The sequence below is a fragment of the Crocuta crocuta genome, unplaced genomic scaffold (genome assembly GCF_008692635.1).
Source record: "Crocuta crocuta isolate KB4526 unplaced genomic scaffold, BGI_CrCroc_1.0 scaffold99, whole genome shotgun sequence".
Classification (NCBI taxonomy): Eukaryota; Metazoa; Chordata; class Mammalia; order Carnivora; family Hyaenidae; genus Crocuta; species Crocuta crocuta.
The window spans coordinates 4,953,552-4,970,692 of NW_027551560.1; the positions used below are offsets into that span (position 1 = coordinate 4,953,552).

General features: G+C 45.8%; 1 protein-coding gene across 2 annotated transcripts in view; it reads left to right on the top strand.

Annotated features, from left to right (window-relative positions):
* Positions 1–17,141, top strand: part of DAPK1 (death associated protein kinase 1) — a 185,871-nt gene that overhangs the window by 87,705 nt on the left and 81,025 nt on the right. For both annotated transcript variants that reach the window (XM_077749525.1, XM_077749524.1), the window contains exon 3: positions 9,877–10,098. In XM_077749525.1, the coding sequence (XP_077605651.1) occupies positions 9,877–10,098 (222 nt within the window). The remainder of the gene's footprint in view (positions 1–9,876; positions 10,099–17,141) is intronic.

Consider the following 17,141-nt stretch of genomic DNA (forward strand, 5'->3'; position numbering starts at 1 on the left):
TAAAGACCGAAAGCCTCTGAAATGTTGAATGCTATATACCCCCTCTTGCAGACAGCGGTCAGCTGAGTCTTTCTACAGAGACCTGTGGGACTCTCTTGACACAGTTTTCCTCACCTGCTTGGCTGTGAAACCCTTTCTCCAGTAGCATCTCTTTATTTGGGAGATGCTATTCCAAATGGACCTTCCACATCTGGAGAGGTGTCATAGGGACAAACGGAGTGAGTAAAGGCATGCACTGCTGACTTTCTAATCTTCCTTATTTCTGAGTCCTCACCTGCTTGGGTTTGCTAATTCCTTAGTTGTAAGGAGGCTGCTTGAGCCACCTGATACTGTGGTTTCTTTGACCCACTAGCAACACCATGCTTCTGCCGGAAGCCAGATCCTTGCCTACCCTTGCCTTCGGTCCAGGCTTTTGCTGTCGTTTCCTGGGTGTTGGTTTCCTTATGTGGTCCTGTCTTCCAGGAGGGTGCCCTCCCCAAGGGGTCCACTCTCTGCTCCGGGCCTCCACACACTGCATTGCTTTTGCATCTCCCAGCTTCCCTTAGACAACACCACTCATTCTGCATTGCACTCCTGACTCCTGTGTCGTTATAGTTCCTGGGCTGACATGCTGGTGTTTATGCCTTGGTTAACTCTGCCTCTCCCCTGTCCATACCCTGGCAACTTGTGCTGCTTTCTCACTGCTTTGGGGAACCCTGTTCTTCCAATCATGTGCAATTTTGACTGAGCCCTAGTAGCAGTGTAAACTAGTTTTTGAGGGGTTGTATATTTTTAATCACCATCATCCTCATCATCATCACTGGCTTGATTTTTTTGTAAAAAGGGTTTTGCCTTCCTGTCACGTGCAGCTTCTCAAAGGACAGAGAGAGGTAGTTCGGAGTGTGGGCTGTACCACAGAAGCCTTCCAAGGGAATTGAACTTAGTGCTGAAGTACGTGGTCCCCGGACGGGTTAGCTTTCATCATTTGCTGCAGTCTGGGCACTGGTGGGTTGGGTTGGAAGGGGAGGCTTCCACCGGGCAGGGCAATGTGCTTCCTCTTCACATGCACTCATCTCCAGGCGGCGTCACTGTGAGAATACCCTGTGCATGTGAACATGAGGGAGCGGTGCGCACACTGAGTCTCGTAGGCAGTAGGTTTTGTGTTTCAGGATGGGAACTGCTTCCCCACAGAGACCGGGAAACATAAACTGGAGACAAGTGGCAAGCACAGCTCAGCCAGTGACCTGTGAAGGCATTTCAGTGAGAGCCACTGGGGTTTGTTGTTGGGAGTTGGTTCTGGCATAGAGATCCTTCCTAAATGATGCAGAGCTTTCCTTGACAGATCAGGAGCTGCTGCCAAGATGAGGAGTGAAGAACCTGAAAAATAAGCCCCACATGTTGATGAGGGCCCGCCGGGTGGGACCTGTGATCAACGTGGCCCGGATATGCTTGTGCCTTACCATGCCTCCCTGTTAGGTCGGTCTGGGACCCTGGTCACCGACTGGCCTCTCACCCCCAGCATTGAATCCTTCCCCACAGGGCTTTCCAGGTCATGGGTCAAACCCACCATCCAAAATACTTTAGTGGCCGATCCACCTGTCTGTTGCTGTGTAACAAACACCCCAAAATGTAGAAGCATAAACCGGCAATTTGCTATAATCTTATGCTTCTGTGGCTTGCCTGGGTATTCCTGCTTAGGATCTCTCATGAGATTGCATTAAGTTGTTGGCTGGGGCTGGAGCCATCTGAGGAGTTAAAAAAAATTTTTTTTTAACATTTATTTATTTTTGAGAGACAGAGCATGATCAGGGGAAGAACAGAGAGAGGGGGAGACACAAAATCCGAAGCAGGCTCTAGGCTCTGAGCTGTCAGCACAGAGCCCAACACAGGCCTGGAACTCACGAACCGCAAGATCATAACCTGAGCCAAAGTCAGATGTTTAACTGACTGAGCCACCCAGGTGCTCCACCATCTGAAGACTTGATGAACTAGCTATTCAGTAGCCACTCACCTGGCCAGCCTGTTAAAGCTGCTGTCAGCTCAGAGGGAGCTGTTGATGGGAACACATCCACATTGGCTCTCCACCCAACCTGGGCTTCTCCCAGTATGGTGGTGGGATTCCAAGAGGGAGTGCCCAAGAGTGTGTGCTCCGAGAACCAGGCAGAAGTCTCAATGTTCTGTTGGTCAAACAAGGCTCAGATTCCAGGGGACCAGGATGAGAATCTACCTCATGATAGGAGAGACCAGGTCACACTGTGGAAGAGCACGAGAGCTGGAAGGCCATCTTTGGCCATCTTGACTGAAGCCATCTTTGCAAAGGGTGGTTTGCTTCCCACTGCTTTGCCACAGACCAAAACTTAAGCATCGAAGCAAGGCCACAAGGTCCTTTGAGGGCCAAAGGGGACAAGTCAAATAGGTTTCATAGAAAATGGTTGAGTCCTAATGAGAGAAAAAAGGCATAGAGATTTAGTATATAGATTGCACAGTTGTTGTATAGAAAAATGCCAAGAAGAAATTTGGTGCTGCTTTTCAGCTGCTGAATCAATGCCCTCTGGGCATCTTTGAAAAGTTTGAAGCTGGGGGAGCCTGAGTGGCTCAGTCGGTTGGGCGTCTGACTTTGGCTCAGGTCATGATCTCGCGGTTCATGAGTTCCAGGCCTGTGTTGGGCTCTGTGCTGACAGCTAGCTCACAGCCTGGAGCCTGTTTCGGATTCTGTGTCTCCCTCTCTTTCTGCCCCTCCCCAACTCGTGCTCTATCTCTCTCAAAAATAAATATTAAAAAAATAAGAAAAAAGAAACCTTATGGCAAAGGCTTGGGAGGAGGGAGAGATGGAGCTTATCATCTGTTTGAGTGAAACCAGATCTATTTTCAGCATTAGTAGAGGGAATTCATAACAATAGTTACTGTAAATAACGTTTTAACTTACACATACTGGGAAGAGACATATTTAAAATCAAAGAAAAATTTGTATGCCGCTTTAGCCACTTCCCCCCCCAATATTTATTTGTCTTTGAGAGACAGTGTGTGAATGAAGGAGGGGCAGAGAGAGAGAGAGGGAGAGAGAGGATCCCAAGAGGGTCCACAGTCAGTGCAGAGCCCGATGTGGGGCTTGATCCCATGAACTGTGAGATCATGACCTAAGCCTAAATCAAGAGTCAGACTCTTACCTGACTGAGCCCCAGGTGTCCCTGTTTTAGCTACTTAAAAAAAAAAAGTCTGCACCCACCTTCCTGGGTGGACACTTGTTCTAATGTGGTGTCTAGATCAAGGTCAGCAAGGAAAATGTTAGATCCTGTGCTAGGTGCCAGCCCAAATGTAGAGAACCTAATGTCGTGTCTGGCCAGACTGCTCTTACTCCATTCTGAATGCAACAACTCTGTCATTATACATTCATGTCATCTTTCTCCAAGTGAGCAAAACTCCCAAAAAGAAATGAATTTGAAAATAAAACCCGACCAGATTAAACAAAGTTCAACAGTTTTATTTTTAATGCACTATGAAATATAATGGACCTATCAAAACCCACAGCCTCACAAATGTGTGCCTGCTGTACTAATATGCTGACCTTGAGACTCTTCTGTGGCTCTTTCTAATTGTTAGTATAGTGCTTCTGAAGCACGCACACAAACATGAGTTGCTTTTTATTGCAGAGAACTTCAGAGCACGTTAAAGTAATGGTTTTAATTAGTTAAAACACTTAATGAGTTTTCAGTGGGGAGGAGAAGGCACTACTGCCCAATCGTATTTAACCACAGTCATCCTCTCTTGTGCCTCCCCTTACCAGAGCTCTTTCCTAGAATGATCTATAGACTTATCTGTAACTTCACAAGGGGATGGCTTGTATTTTCAAACAAAATGGACACATGCCCGGCACAGTAACCAGGTTCAGTGGATAGTGTTGGAGACAAATAATACACTTGGGGTTCACTTCTCAAGTGTGGCACTTAACTTGCTTGAAAGATTTGAGGAGACTAGAAAAAAAATCTCTCTGAGGCTTGGTTCTTTCCTTGATGAAAGAGTTGATAGTGATGTGAATCTCACAGGGTTGTGATAATGATTAAGGTGATTATGTATAAAGCTTCTTGCATAGAATTCTGGTTATGGTTCATTGAGTGACTATAAGGTGATTCGATTAGGTATACCAGTGAGTCAAAGACATTAGATGGCAGGTTGTTCTTTATGAAGTTTTTCTACTTGTATCCAAAGTTTTCTCTTTTTAGTAAAATTTGTGATAATTTTTGAATCAAAAAATTTTTATATCAAACTCTTTAAAGTAGGGATGTGCCTCACTGACTTTGTATATATCTGGCCATTAGTAGTTAATACGTGTTTATTACATTTAATTGAAAATTTTATGTCAAAATGAATTTGGCTGGCTGTACCTAGTCCAACAAACTGTTCTGTTAGGTATTAAGTAACATAGAATGTTAGTACATTTTTATTTTATCTGTTATTTATTTATTTTGAGAGAGAGAGAGTGTGTGACAGGTGGCAGGGGGAGAGAGAGAGAGAGAGAGAGAGAGAGAGAGAGAGAGAGAGAGAATCTTAAGCAGGCTTCACGCTTAATGCAGAGCCTGACATAAGGCACAAGGCTCAGTCTCACAACCCTGGGATCATGACCTGAGTCGAAGTCAAGAGTTGGACAATCAACTGACTGAGTCACCCACACACCCCAGTGCATTTTTTAAAAACAACATACGACCAATTCTCATTATTTGTGGTGTGGTTATATTCTATGACTTTAGGACAATCACTGAAGTAGCAAATACTGAACCATTCGTTCTAGAGAAAATACAGGGTTAAGTTTCTGTGAGCCTCTGGTCATAACATTTCTATCATCAGATCAGTGCATCATAACCTTGTTTTATGTAGGTTTCTGTTTAAAGGCACTTCTGTAATTCATATTGTTGATTCCTTAACATTGAACTCATGGCCAACAGCACTCCTACTCCTGCCCAAACAAAGCTTGTCTAGCACATGTTGTCTCTGTAAGGCCGTCACAGCCTCTGTGCCTGTGAACACCGGGCTTTGCACTTTGGGGCTGATTTTAAATAGCGAAATCACCAATAATAAGCAGAAATGCAAAGACATGGTGGTAAACAGACCATTAAAAGGACATGTGTTTATGGTTTGGAGGCTGAAATGGAAGGTGGAGTGTCGGCTTGATCTGCCTCAGCTGGGAACTTGCACATAGGGCACCTCAGACCCACAGATAACTGCGAACACGCTGCCAGGTGTGGATTATGAAGTTACACTTACCTTTTAGCAAGTAGGTGAGTTTGCAAATATAGATCCCTCAAAAAGGGAGGATCAACTCGTATTCCGTTTTGTCAATTTAAATGTGCAGGTACACAGTGATTTTCTACCACCCGTTGACCATCGCCGCAGCCGTCTGTGGGGCTGTCAGTCTCCGGGGAGCCTGCTGGGTCTGTAACAGGAGGGAGGCTGGAGCTCAGGCGATGGATCCCCCGAACCCCCACGGGTGAGGCTGCTGGCCTCGCTCCTCTGTGTGCCTTTACTTTTCTCCTTGCCTAGGGCTCACCCTGGCAGCTGTATCAGGTTGTTTCTCTGGGATTCCAGGATTTAGAAGCCATGGCCCCAAAAAGCCCAAGTAAATAGTTTTTTTTCAGTTGTTATTATTGGGGTGAGGGATTGGAGAAGAGGAACTATCCCCCCACAGTGGGTGTGGCAGCAGGTGGGCCGAGGGCCAGCTGCCCCGGGAGGAGGATGAGAACAACAGTTAACCACCAGTCCAGTTCGAATTAGGCCTTATGAAGCAAATTATAGTGTTTAGAAAGGAATTTCTTCTCCGAGGAGTCTGGCTTTGGTTTGCTGCCTGCCCGGGGAGATTCTGCTCTGAAAACTCGGGGCACCAGTTACCCAGTGCACACTAAAGCCCGGTAGCCTCCCATGGGCCTCCTGCCTGCCTCAGCTCAGCTATGACTCAGTTTCCCCAGCTGCTGTGGGCAGCAGCTTCTGCTCCGCATGCAGCTGGGGTAGGGTCATGAGGAATGTTGTATTTGGAGGTTGAAGCCAGATGCCAGATTGGGCAGTAGCTTTACACACTTTAATCAGTACAGCCCTGTTGTGGTTTTCTTTTTCTTTTTAGGGCTCTTTTCTCCCCAGAACTTTTGAGAGGGGATACTTTGAAGGCAGTACTGCAGCCCTCTGGGCTTTTAAGCACAAACCGTAAGCTCATGACAGTAACTCCAGTTGTCGAAGGTTAGTAATAGCAAACAGTTATTGAAGACTTAATACTGCCAAGCATTAAAATTTTTTAAACATTTATTTATTTTTAACAGAGAGAGAGAAACAGAGCTTGAGTGGGGGAGGGGCGGAGAGAGAGAGGGAGACACAGAATGTGAAGCAGCCTCCAGGCTCAGAGCTGTCAGCAGCCAGCCCGATGCAGGGCTTGAACTCACGAACCATGAGATTATGACCTGAGCTGAAGTCGGAAACTTAACTGACTGAGCCACCCAGGCGCCGCTGCCAGGCACTGTTCTAACCACTTTCTGTTATTTATCAGCTCATTTAATCCTTCCTTTCCACCCCAACAACCCTCCCAGGTAGGCACTATTATTCTACCCACTTGGCAGATAAGGACACTGAGGCAGAGAGTGTTAAGTAGGATGTAAGCCCACAGTTAACACAACTAGTAGACGGGGAACCAGCTCAGACAGGCAGCCTGTGCTCCCAGCCCCACACAATTCTGCTGAATTACAGGGAAGAGTCTTCACTTAACACCTCTGGTTTTTAGGATTCTAGACTCAGAGGTCAAGAGCAACGTGTAAACATTGTGCAGTGAGCTCCCAGAGGAGCTCTGCATCCACTGCCTCAGGGGACAATAGATCTGCCTGACAGGCCTCTGTCTTCACGGAATTGCACCCTTGGGAGGGCTGGAAATGGGCAAGAAATTGGCAGAAAGATCAGAGGTGCTCTGTGGACTGAGGTGCCAGGGAGAGCACCGGATGGAGCACAGTGATGGGGGCAGATGTTGGGTAGTTGGAGATAAATAGAAGTGTCTTTAGAGCAGGGGCATTGAGATGTGTCTAGAAGAGTGGTCTTGAGAATTAGTCCACATCCTTTCAGCCACCTGCAGCCAGGGTTAGTCTGGACACTAGCCACGGCCATGGGCATTACAATCACATCTCTTGGGTGGAGTCCTTCCCTACCCTCTGGCCTTTATCCCTGCTTGCTTTCCCCTCAGGGGACCCAGAAGTGTGAGTGAGGGGTCGATTGTCTGGTGAGGGGGTGGGTTCCAGATTTGTCGCTGCGGATGTGGGCAGCATAGTCAGTTTAGGCCTGTGCACACACTCCGGGCCTTGACGCTCGGGGTGCTGAGTGCCTTCCCTTGGCCTGGTCGCTAGCGTGGGAGGGTCTTGATGCTTTCGCCATCCTGTAGTTAAAAGGGGAAAGGTCACCGTGGAACACTCAGCAGTAAAAACACATTTTGGGATAGTCTTTGAATTTAGGCTTGCATTTAAGTTCTTTGTGGCTCGCCTGCCTTTTTGGTTTTGTTTTTTAAAACACTGTGATTCAGACCACTGAGTCCGCTGTGAAGCTTGACCGGCCCAGAGTAAAGTCACAGCGACCGTGTGAGAGGCACGCACAGGCCCAGCCCCTGGAAGCATGAGCTGTGTCTGCGTTGGAGGTCCTGCGTTGGGCCAGGGCACTGCCCCACCTGCATCCGGGGACCTCTTGGGGGGCACTCGGTTGGAAGAAGGGGGAATATTAGCCTCACTTCACTGGACTTTGCAAAGCAGTACCTTACTTTGTTTTATAGTCAGGCTATTCCCCCCCATAAGCCCCATCTCTGCTGCTCACCTCCACCTTCCAGGAGAGAGAAAGCCCAATTCTTTACTCCTCAGAAAAACCAGAAAATGTTGTAATAAAGTCATAACAGATCCCATGGCTCTTTAGGGTCGTGAGTTTACAGGCAATTGGTGCTAGCATTCTGGTGTGATTTATTCTTCAGCTTCTCTGCGATTCTGCTGCAGGGGGAAAGAGAGTTTTAATAACCTGTCATGCAAAAATTTGGCAGTGCTATAAAGATAATCCTTTACTATGTGTTTTTCTTCACTGACCTCTGCTGCTGAAGTAAATGAGTAACGTAAAGTCTCCATTCTTTAACATTGAAATGTTACTGTTAATTTGATTTTCTCTCTCTCTTTTGTCTTCATGTGAGAATAAAGCTAGTTAAAAATAACCGTGACAATTGTCTACATATCAGTTCACCAGCCCCTGCAAAGAAATATACAGATCCTGTGATGGGTGGATCTGCCCTACCTTTGGCTCTGGGGAAGAAATGAGGGGGCCAGCTTTTTAAGTTTTTCTTTTTTTAATGTTTATTTGGTTTTGAGAGAGAGAGAGAGAGAGGAGAGAGCAGGGGAGGGGCAGAGAGAGAGAGAGGGAGACACAGAATCTGAAGCAAGCTCCAGGTTCCAGGCTCTAAGCTATCAGCACAGAGCCTGACATGGGGCTTGAACTCACAAACTGCGAGATCATGACCTGAGCCAAAGTCAGACGCTTAACCAACTGAGCCGCCCAGGCGCCACTCTTATTGTACTCTTTTATATATAGGTAGGAGGCTCTGGTTACATGCTGTGGCATAGAATGTACCGATAGGATGCTTTCCTCTGCAAGAAATTGAAAACCCAGATCAAACTGGCTTTAGCAGTAAAGGGAAATTTATTGGCTTCTGTTGCTGAAATATCCAAAGGCAGATGGCTTTCAGGCTAGGGTTGATCCAGTCATTTCACAGTGTTACCACAAACCTGGTTTCTTTTCTTCTACTGGCTCTGCCTCCGCAATGGTTGGCTTTAAACCAAGAATAGACCTCCTCCTAGTCCCAAGATGGCTGGAACCGGTGTTTGGGGTCATATAGTTAAGTGTTAACATCCAGAAGACAGTCTCGGAAAAGTCTTTGTCTCCGTATCCTCCAAAAGGTCTTACTTAGGTCATGTGCCTGTCAGTGGAGCCAGGAAGATACACTGATTGGCTTAGCCTGGGTCACACTATGCATATCTATATATGGCCTGTAGAGTCAGGTTCCCCGGAAGTGCAGGGTCCCTGGTTACAGATATTTTGGGGAAAGGAGACAAGGGAGTGATGCTGGAGAAGCGACTGACAAATGTCAAGTATATATGGCTTATCAATCCCTGGAGTGTGAACAAAATACATAGCTTTTGTTGTTGTTCTGGTTGCTTCAACTGATAAATACTGGCCCTAGAAATATGTCATTGAAAGCAGGGCCCTATGTATTTTTCTATCAGTTCCCCTCTCTTGATCTCTTGTTTTCCTAGACATACAGGAGAAGGCTTGTCAGAAGGAAGTCAGATTGGGGAGCTCTTTCATGCTATCCCAGAATCTGAACTGGGAGCGAGGGAGGACACACAGAAGTGGAGGCATTCCTAATCCATTCAATACAATATAATTCAAGAAAAGATTCTGTATTGCTTGCAACATTATTCATAAACAGGTTTAAAAAAATATTTTAATGTTTATTTCTAAGAGAGAGAGAGAGAAAGAGACAGAGCGTGAGTGGGGGAGGGGCAGAGAGAGAGGGAGACACAGAATCCGAAGCAGGCTCCAGGCTCTGAACTAGCTGTCAGCACAGAGCCCGATGCAGAGCTTGAACCGACAGACTTTAGGATCATGACCTGAGCCGAAGTCGGACGTCCAGCCGACTGAGCCACCCAGGTGTCCCGTAAAGAAACAGGCTTAATGAAACTGAAACGTCGTAAGAAATGTGCCTGCTTGTTTGTGAATTTCCCACACTGCGGACTTTCCTACTGGCACTTCCACAGCCCGTCCTCCCCATGCCACATCCTCGCTCAAGTCCCCTTTTGCAAGCCAGCAGTGGAGAAACGACCTGTAACCGTCCCCTTCTGTCTCCAGCGGGCAGTTTGCAGTCGTGAAGAAATGCCGGGAGAAAAGCACCGGTCTACAGTATGCCGCCAAGTTTATCAAGAAGAGGAGGGCGAAGTCCAGCCGGCGGGGTGTGAGCCGCGAGGACATCGAGCGGGAGGTCAGCATCCTGAAGGAGATCCAGCACCCCAACGTCATCACCCTCCATGAGGTGTATGAGAACAAGACGGACGTCATCCTGATTCTAGAACTGTGAGTGCCGCCTTCGTGGCTGTGGCTGGGCCCAGGAGGCGTGGGAAGCGTGGGGTGGGGCTCGGGCGGGTGGAGGTCTGCCCAAGGCTTCCCTGCAGCCGGACAGCTGGGAGCCCACCCTGGAGCCTCATGAGGAATTAACTCCACTTTGCCCTGTTCGAGAACAATTGTGAGCCGCCTGCCCTGAGACAGTTTCCTAGAATGATTCTGAGGAGCAGCAGCTTCCGTGAATGTGGTCCTGGCCGACTTGCAAGGAGGCCCCCAAATCTTGGGGCTCCTCTTCCTTTGTCATGAGGCCATCTGTCTGCTGAGTTTTGGGATAAACTTGACGCTCATGTTCTTTTTCTCCTCTTGCTGTTCCTCTGCCTTCCCTCCGTTTTTCTACTTCTCTTCCACCTCCCCAAATTTTAATCCCCCACCCCCATTTTCACCTATTGGAATTGTCAACACTAATTATATGAAAGGGTAAAATTGAACCAGAATCACCCAGAGGCAATCATAGGACTTGTTTTTATTTTTTAAAAATTTTATTATTTTTAAAATATAATTTATAGGACTTGTTTTTAAAGCACTTTGCTTATTTTCTCAGGCAGGCCCTGCCCCTAGGATGTTATTGTGGGAAATTGATCACAGTGTGTTGTTCTGTGTTGTGTCTGTCTGTTTCTGAGCCTCTGCTTGAGGGCCCCACTCCTCTCCTTGTGAAGAGATAGGCTGGGGCGGCGGGGAAGAAGCTCTTCAAAGAGCCTGGCTGGGAATGTCTCATGTCTCTGGGCTGCTCCCATGGAGGTGAGGGCAGGAGCCATGGATGGAGCAGAAGCCAAGGTGACCAACAGTCCTGGGTGGTTCTCAGTGATGACAGGCCCCACTTGTTTCCTGGGGCTGCCAGAATTCACATCTGCCCTCGACCAGCCAAATCGCTCCCCTTGTTTGCAGACTAGTTAAGGCCAGGAGGCGATTTCTGAGACCTGAAGGGATGGAGGGAAAGAGGTTGATGGAGGGCCCAGTCCAGCCCTGAGGGCATCAACCACACTGCAGGCCCCCTGGACTTTGCCATCAAAGGGGCCTGGGGCTGCCCACAGACTCTCATCTGTCTCTGGTGTGGGGGCACTTTTTTAAGGGGGTCTGAGCAGCAACTTTCTTAACTAGAAACTGGGGTTAATAATAGATATCTCAGCAGGGTCTAGAGGAAATATGTTAATTAAGAATTTTACAGTACCTGATGCAGATCTGATTTATGGGTATGTTTCCTTCCTTCCTTTCAGCCGGAATGTTCCCAGCCTCGGCCCTAGAGACATTTGGGGCTGGATAATTCTGTTTCAGGGGCTGTCCTGTGCACCGTGAGATGTTTAGTAGCATCTCTGGCCTCTACTCACTAGATGCCAGTAGCACCCTGCCCACTGTCTGTGACAACTAAACCCCCCTGTAGACAATGCCACATGTTTTCTAGGGGACAAAATACCCCCCTTCTCCCCAAGGAGAACCCCTGCTTTAAGGAAGAGCAGGGCCTTAAGAGCACAGGATTAAGGGGCTTTACTGGGGTACAGCAGAGAAAGGAGAGGAGTCAGAGCATAATCCTCACTGTGGTTTTATGTAGTGACTCTCACAAACCAGACAGAACTAAGATCAAAATCCAGGCCAGTCCTTGACCATCCATAAGCCTGCATTTCCTCTCCTGAGGCTGAATATAAAAGACTATGAATATAAAATTCCTGGGAGGAGAAAGTTACAAATCACAGCTGTTTTGCCTATTCAGAGAATTATGAGGTTGTGCGCAGTGACTCAGGAATGTCTCTTATCGTCTTTATACACAGAACTGTTGGGTGATGCTTGAGCCCTTCTGGCTCCTGCCTGCCCGTGCGTGTTCTGGATTTAGCTTCTGTTGCTTGACCCCATCAGGGTCATTTATCCTATGTATAAAATATAAGGTGTTTTTGGTTTTTTTTTACCATTTGATTTTCACAATTTAAAAAATCTCATACGGTAAATTTGATATTGGGAGAGAGTTGTGGAAGTTAATGAATGTTTAGATTTGTATAACCACCACCCAAGTCAGGATTCAAAACAATCCCATTACCTCCTTTAAGACACACACACACACACACACACACGCACGCACGCACACACACACACCCCTCCGCTCCAGGCCACCATTGAGCTGTTCTGTCTTCTCAAACATATCCTATAAATAGACAATATTCAGTCTTCTGAGACTGGCATCTTTCACTCAGCATATTACTTTTCAGATTCATACATGAGTGGTTTGCTCCTTTTTGTTGCTGAGTGGTATTCTGCTGCATGGATGCTTGTCTGTCCACTTATCCCCGGAAGAACATTTGGGCTGTTGATAGTATTTGATGATTGTGAACAAATCTGCTATAAACATTCACTTGCAGGCTTTTGTACGAACTTAAGTTTTCATTTCTTCTGGGTAAATACCCATGAGTGGGATTGCTGTGTCACACAAAAGTGCGTGTTTAACTTTGTAAGAAAGTGCTGAGCTGTTTCCTGAAGTGGCTGCACCAGATAGCAGTACCTTCAGCAAAGGAGGAAAGTCCCAGTTGCTCCACCCACACTGGCAAATGTCAGTGACTTTTATGTGTCAGTTGGGGTGTCGGGGAGACATTTGACCCAATATTATTCTGGGTTGTGCCTGTGAGGGTGTTGCTGGATGAGATTAGCATTTGAATCAGTAAACTGAATAAAACATCACCTTCACCTGGGTGGGGGGGGCCTCATCTAATCAGTTGAGGGCCTCAATAGAACAAAACAGAACCTTACCCCGAATAAGAAGGAATTCCTCTTACCTGATGGCCTTGGAGCCTAGGACGTTAGCTTTATCCTACCTTGGGACTGTATTCACCTGTTGCTGTCCTGGGTCTCTAGCTGGGTCCAGCCCAGTCACCCTGCAGATCTGGAGCCTTGTCAGTCTCCATGATTATGTGAGCCAATTCCTTAGAATAAATCCCTTCTCTCTCCATGTACATATATGTACCTCCTGCTGGTTCTGTTTCTCTGGAAATCCCTGACTGACAGTCAGAGGAAAAGCATAGCCCTTGTTTAAATATCATAAGCCTGTCCCATTTGTATATTTACTTTGCTGTGAAGAAGTATTATAATTTTTAATAAATTATTCAAAATATTAGGTCCACCTGGAAGACACAGTCATCTCTGTCTTTGAGGAAATTGTCATTGTTCAAAATTCTAATAGCTTTAAGGGAAGATTAGCCATCAGTGACATATTTCATCTCTTCTTTCTTAAGAATGCTGAGGTGTAGGGTGGCTCAGGAGAGAATCAAATTTAAGGATTTGTGAGAAAATAGCCCATGACACGATCGTGGCTATTTGTCTGAATCCTCTGGTTCAGTAATCTTTCAGTGAATGTATTCATTGGATTTATTGCTTTGGGATGATCTCTCTGGTAAGTAGCACTTCCTTCAGGCTTTCTTTGAAGCTTGTTCGCTCCTTGAAAACTTGTCCCTGACTCACTTGTATGTGTGACTTGTCACTTGCACACTCCAGACCCATCCGTACAGCTAAGATGAAGAGGCCCCAAACTACCACTCTGTTCCTCTTTTCGCAAACTGCCTCCCATGACCTGAGTGAGGTACAGAAGTGGCATCTTTTCCTTCATTGTAAAGAAACTATTTGGTGTCTGTGTTAAATCCTAGTCCAGGATCAATGTTAAATCCATTGTTAAATCCTAGTCCAGGATTTGCCCCTCAAGAATTTTGTAGACCATGGGATGTCTGGGTGGCTCAGTCAATTGAGCATGTCGATTGAGCATCCAACTCTTGGTTTCAGCTCAAGTCATGATCCCAGGGTCATGGGATTGGGCCCTGCATCAGGCACCATCCACATTGAGAGTGGAACCTGCTTGAGATTCTCAATCTCTCTCTCTCTCTTTCTCTCTCTCCTCTTCTGCACCTCCCCCCCCATATATTTATATAAAAGAATTTTGTAAGCCTTGAAAGTAGCTTTAAAGAATGACTCCCTCAGTTGTTCTACTGAGGAAGAATCATTTGTTTCATAGCTGATTTATTCAGCACAGCATGCACACAAAGGAGGCGTAAGTGATGTCTCATCCAGATTTCATGTCCTCCATGTCCTACTGTCCCCTAATGAAGCCATGCCAATACGAAGCTCTCTTCTTGTTGTGCTATTACTCAGTCTGCACTGTTGCATGGGCAAGCCACTATAAAACTTTGATCGTCAGATTTGAGTTACTTCATAACTTCTGTTACTTGTAGAAAGGGAAGTTGAGCTCTCAGAACCTAAAGTCAGTCCTGATCAGAGCCACCAGCTCCTAGAATTTAATTCCTAGGGGCGCCTGGGTGGCTCAGTTAGCTAAGCGTCCGACTTTGGCTCAGGTCATGATCTCACAGTTCGTGGGTTCGAGCCCCCTGTTGGGCTCTTTGATGACTGCCAGCTCAGAGCCTGGAGCCTGCTTCTGATTCTGTGTCTCCCTCTCTCTCTGACCCTCTTCTGCTCATGCTGTCTGTCTCAAAAAAATAAATAAAACATTTAAAAAATTATTTTAAAAAATTAGAATTTCATTCCTAAACTTACTGCATAGAAACAGTGAAGTATTTCAAGCTGTGGATGGTGATACATTTTTCTTTCTAACTCTCCTCCATTCAGATATTGTTCAAGCCCAACTGCAGAGGTCAGAGAGGTGAGATACATGAGCAGGTATCATCTGCAGGAAGCCTCGGGGTTGGGCAGACATCGGGAATAGTGGGGACTGTGGTTCAGCCAGATTTGGATCTTGTGTTACCAAATCTTGCAACCTTTTTTTTTTTTTTTCAAGGAAAGTCTGTACCTTAGGCTTTTAATGCTGGCAGTTCATAGTAGTCATGAACAATAAATAAATAAATAAAACCTGTCTGAGGGCCACATGTGACTTGCACAGACCTGAGACTCCAGTCCGTTTTATCATAGCACTAAGTAAGTATTAGTTGATCACCGCTGTGGAAGAAGTGTGTGATATAGTCAGAGACAGCCCAGAAAGGGCAAGATGCACACTTAGCGTCATTGAACATCACAAGTAAAATCACTGAAAATGATTTATTTAAAAAAATTTTTTAATGTTTATTTATTTTCGAGAGGAGACAGAGACAGCATGAGTGGGGGATGGGCAGAGAGAGAGGGAGACAGAATCTGAAGCAGGCTCCAGGCTCTGAGCTGTCCGATGCAGGGCTCTAACTCATGAACCATGAGATCATGACCTGAGCTAAAGTCGGACGCTGAACGAACTGAGCCACCCAGGAACCCCAAAAATGATTTTTTAAAAAAATGTGCAGTGTGGTTTAACACAGTGGTTCTCAAACCTCAGTGTGCATCAGAATCTCTTGGAAGGCTTGTAAAATATACATTATTTGGCTGTACTTCTGGAGTTTCTGATTCAGTGGGTCTGGGACCCAAGATTGTCATTTTAAACAAATTCCCAAGTGATGCTGATGTTGCTGGTTGGTGGTCATCTTTTGAGAAGCTGTTACAGGTTGAATTGTGAGCTTCCCAACAAGATATGTTGAAATCCTAACTCCCAGTACCTCAAAATGTGACCTTCTTTGGAAATAGGTCTGTGCAGATGTATTTAGTTAAGATGAGGTCATTTTGCACTAAGGTGTGTCCCTAAGGCACTATGCCTGATACTGTTACAAGAAGGAGGCCGTGTGTACACAGAAACATGGGAGAAGGCCATGTGCAGATGGAGGATTGGAAAGATGTATCTGTAAGCCACAAGAAGAGAGGCATGGCCCAGCTTCTCCTTCAGGGCCCTCAGGAGGAAACAAATCCACCGATACCTCGATTTTGGACTTCTGGCTGACAAAACCTCTGCAAGGCAATAAGTGTCTGTTGTCTTAAGCCACTCAATATGTGTACTTCGTTAAGGCAGCCCTGGCAAACTAATAAAGAAGTGCTAGTTGAACAGAAAATGGTAATTCCTAGACTGGGGGTCCACACACATGCTAGTCTAAAGTTCTGTAAGCTAGTCAAAACCAGAACACAACACCTGATTATGGTGGCTACACCAGGCACCTGAGCCATGATGCAGTGCATGAATCTTACTCTCTGCAGAAGGCCTGGGCAGAGGAGGTAGTAAGGGTCTAACTCAAGGCAGGGGTGGACATCATTTCATCCCCGCCTGCTCCGAGGTGGTCATCCTGGTAGCTTTCCATCACCTCTCTGAAAGTTACCATGAAAAGATTTATAAAGTAAAAATGCTGACATTGCCATGTAAGTATTGGTATGGTGGATTGTAACAGAGAAATTAAACCCATGTGAGTTTTCCAGTCTTAATTTTTCTCCTTATTTTTTCTGTTTAGAACTTAAAGCAGAGCTTGAAATCAGAGTAGCCCTTTTTTAGCTAGCTAGCATGCTCATTCTCTCTCCTTTTTGTGAGAGGAAATTCAGTTTAATTAGTGCAGTATACTGTGGTTGTAGCCATGTGCAGGGCATGGAATGAATAATGCATTCTCTTATTATTTTTTTAAATTTAGAAATGTAAATTTTATTTTTTATTGTGGTAAAAAAAACCCCACATGAATGGACCACCTTGACCATTTTTAGGTGTACAGTAATGTTAATTGTATGCACATTGCTGTACAGTAGATCTCCAGAACTTTTGTTCTCTTGCAAAACTGAAACCTTATACTTTTGAAATAACAGCTCCCCTTATTAGCTTACTTTTTGACATTGGCCAGGTTAATAATTGCTGGAATTCAGTATGCCCATTGCAAACAACCAATGGGTTATAGTCAAACATTTGTGTAATATTAGGTTACTTTAGGCAGGATCATTGTTAAGTTGGCTCCCTCTCTCTTTTATCACCAAGCTGGGGTATGCAGATGAGTTCACACCACACTGACGTCAGCTCAAGTCTAGAAAAATCACAAGAGTTTTTCAAGAAAAAAAAAATGCAATAGTTGGAGTGATGGTCTCAAGCTACCTTAAAAGGGGCAAAGTTGTATTGAGCTGAATTCAGTTGTAGGGATGTAGGTGATGCTGGAGACCTGTCGGCCCCCAACCCCCACCCATACCCG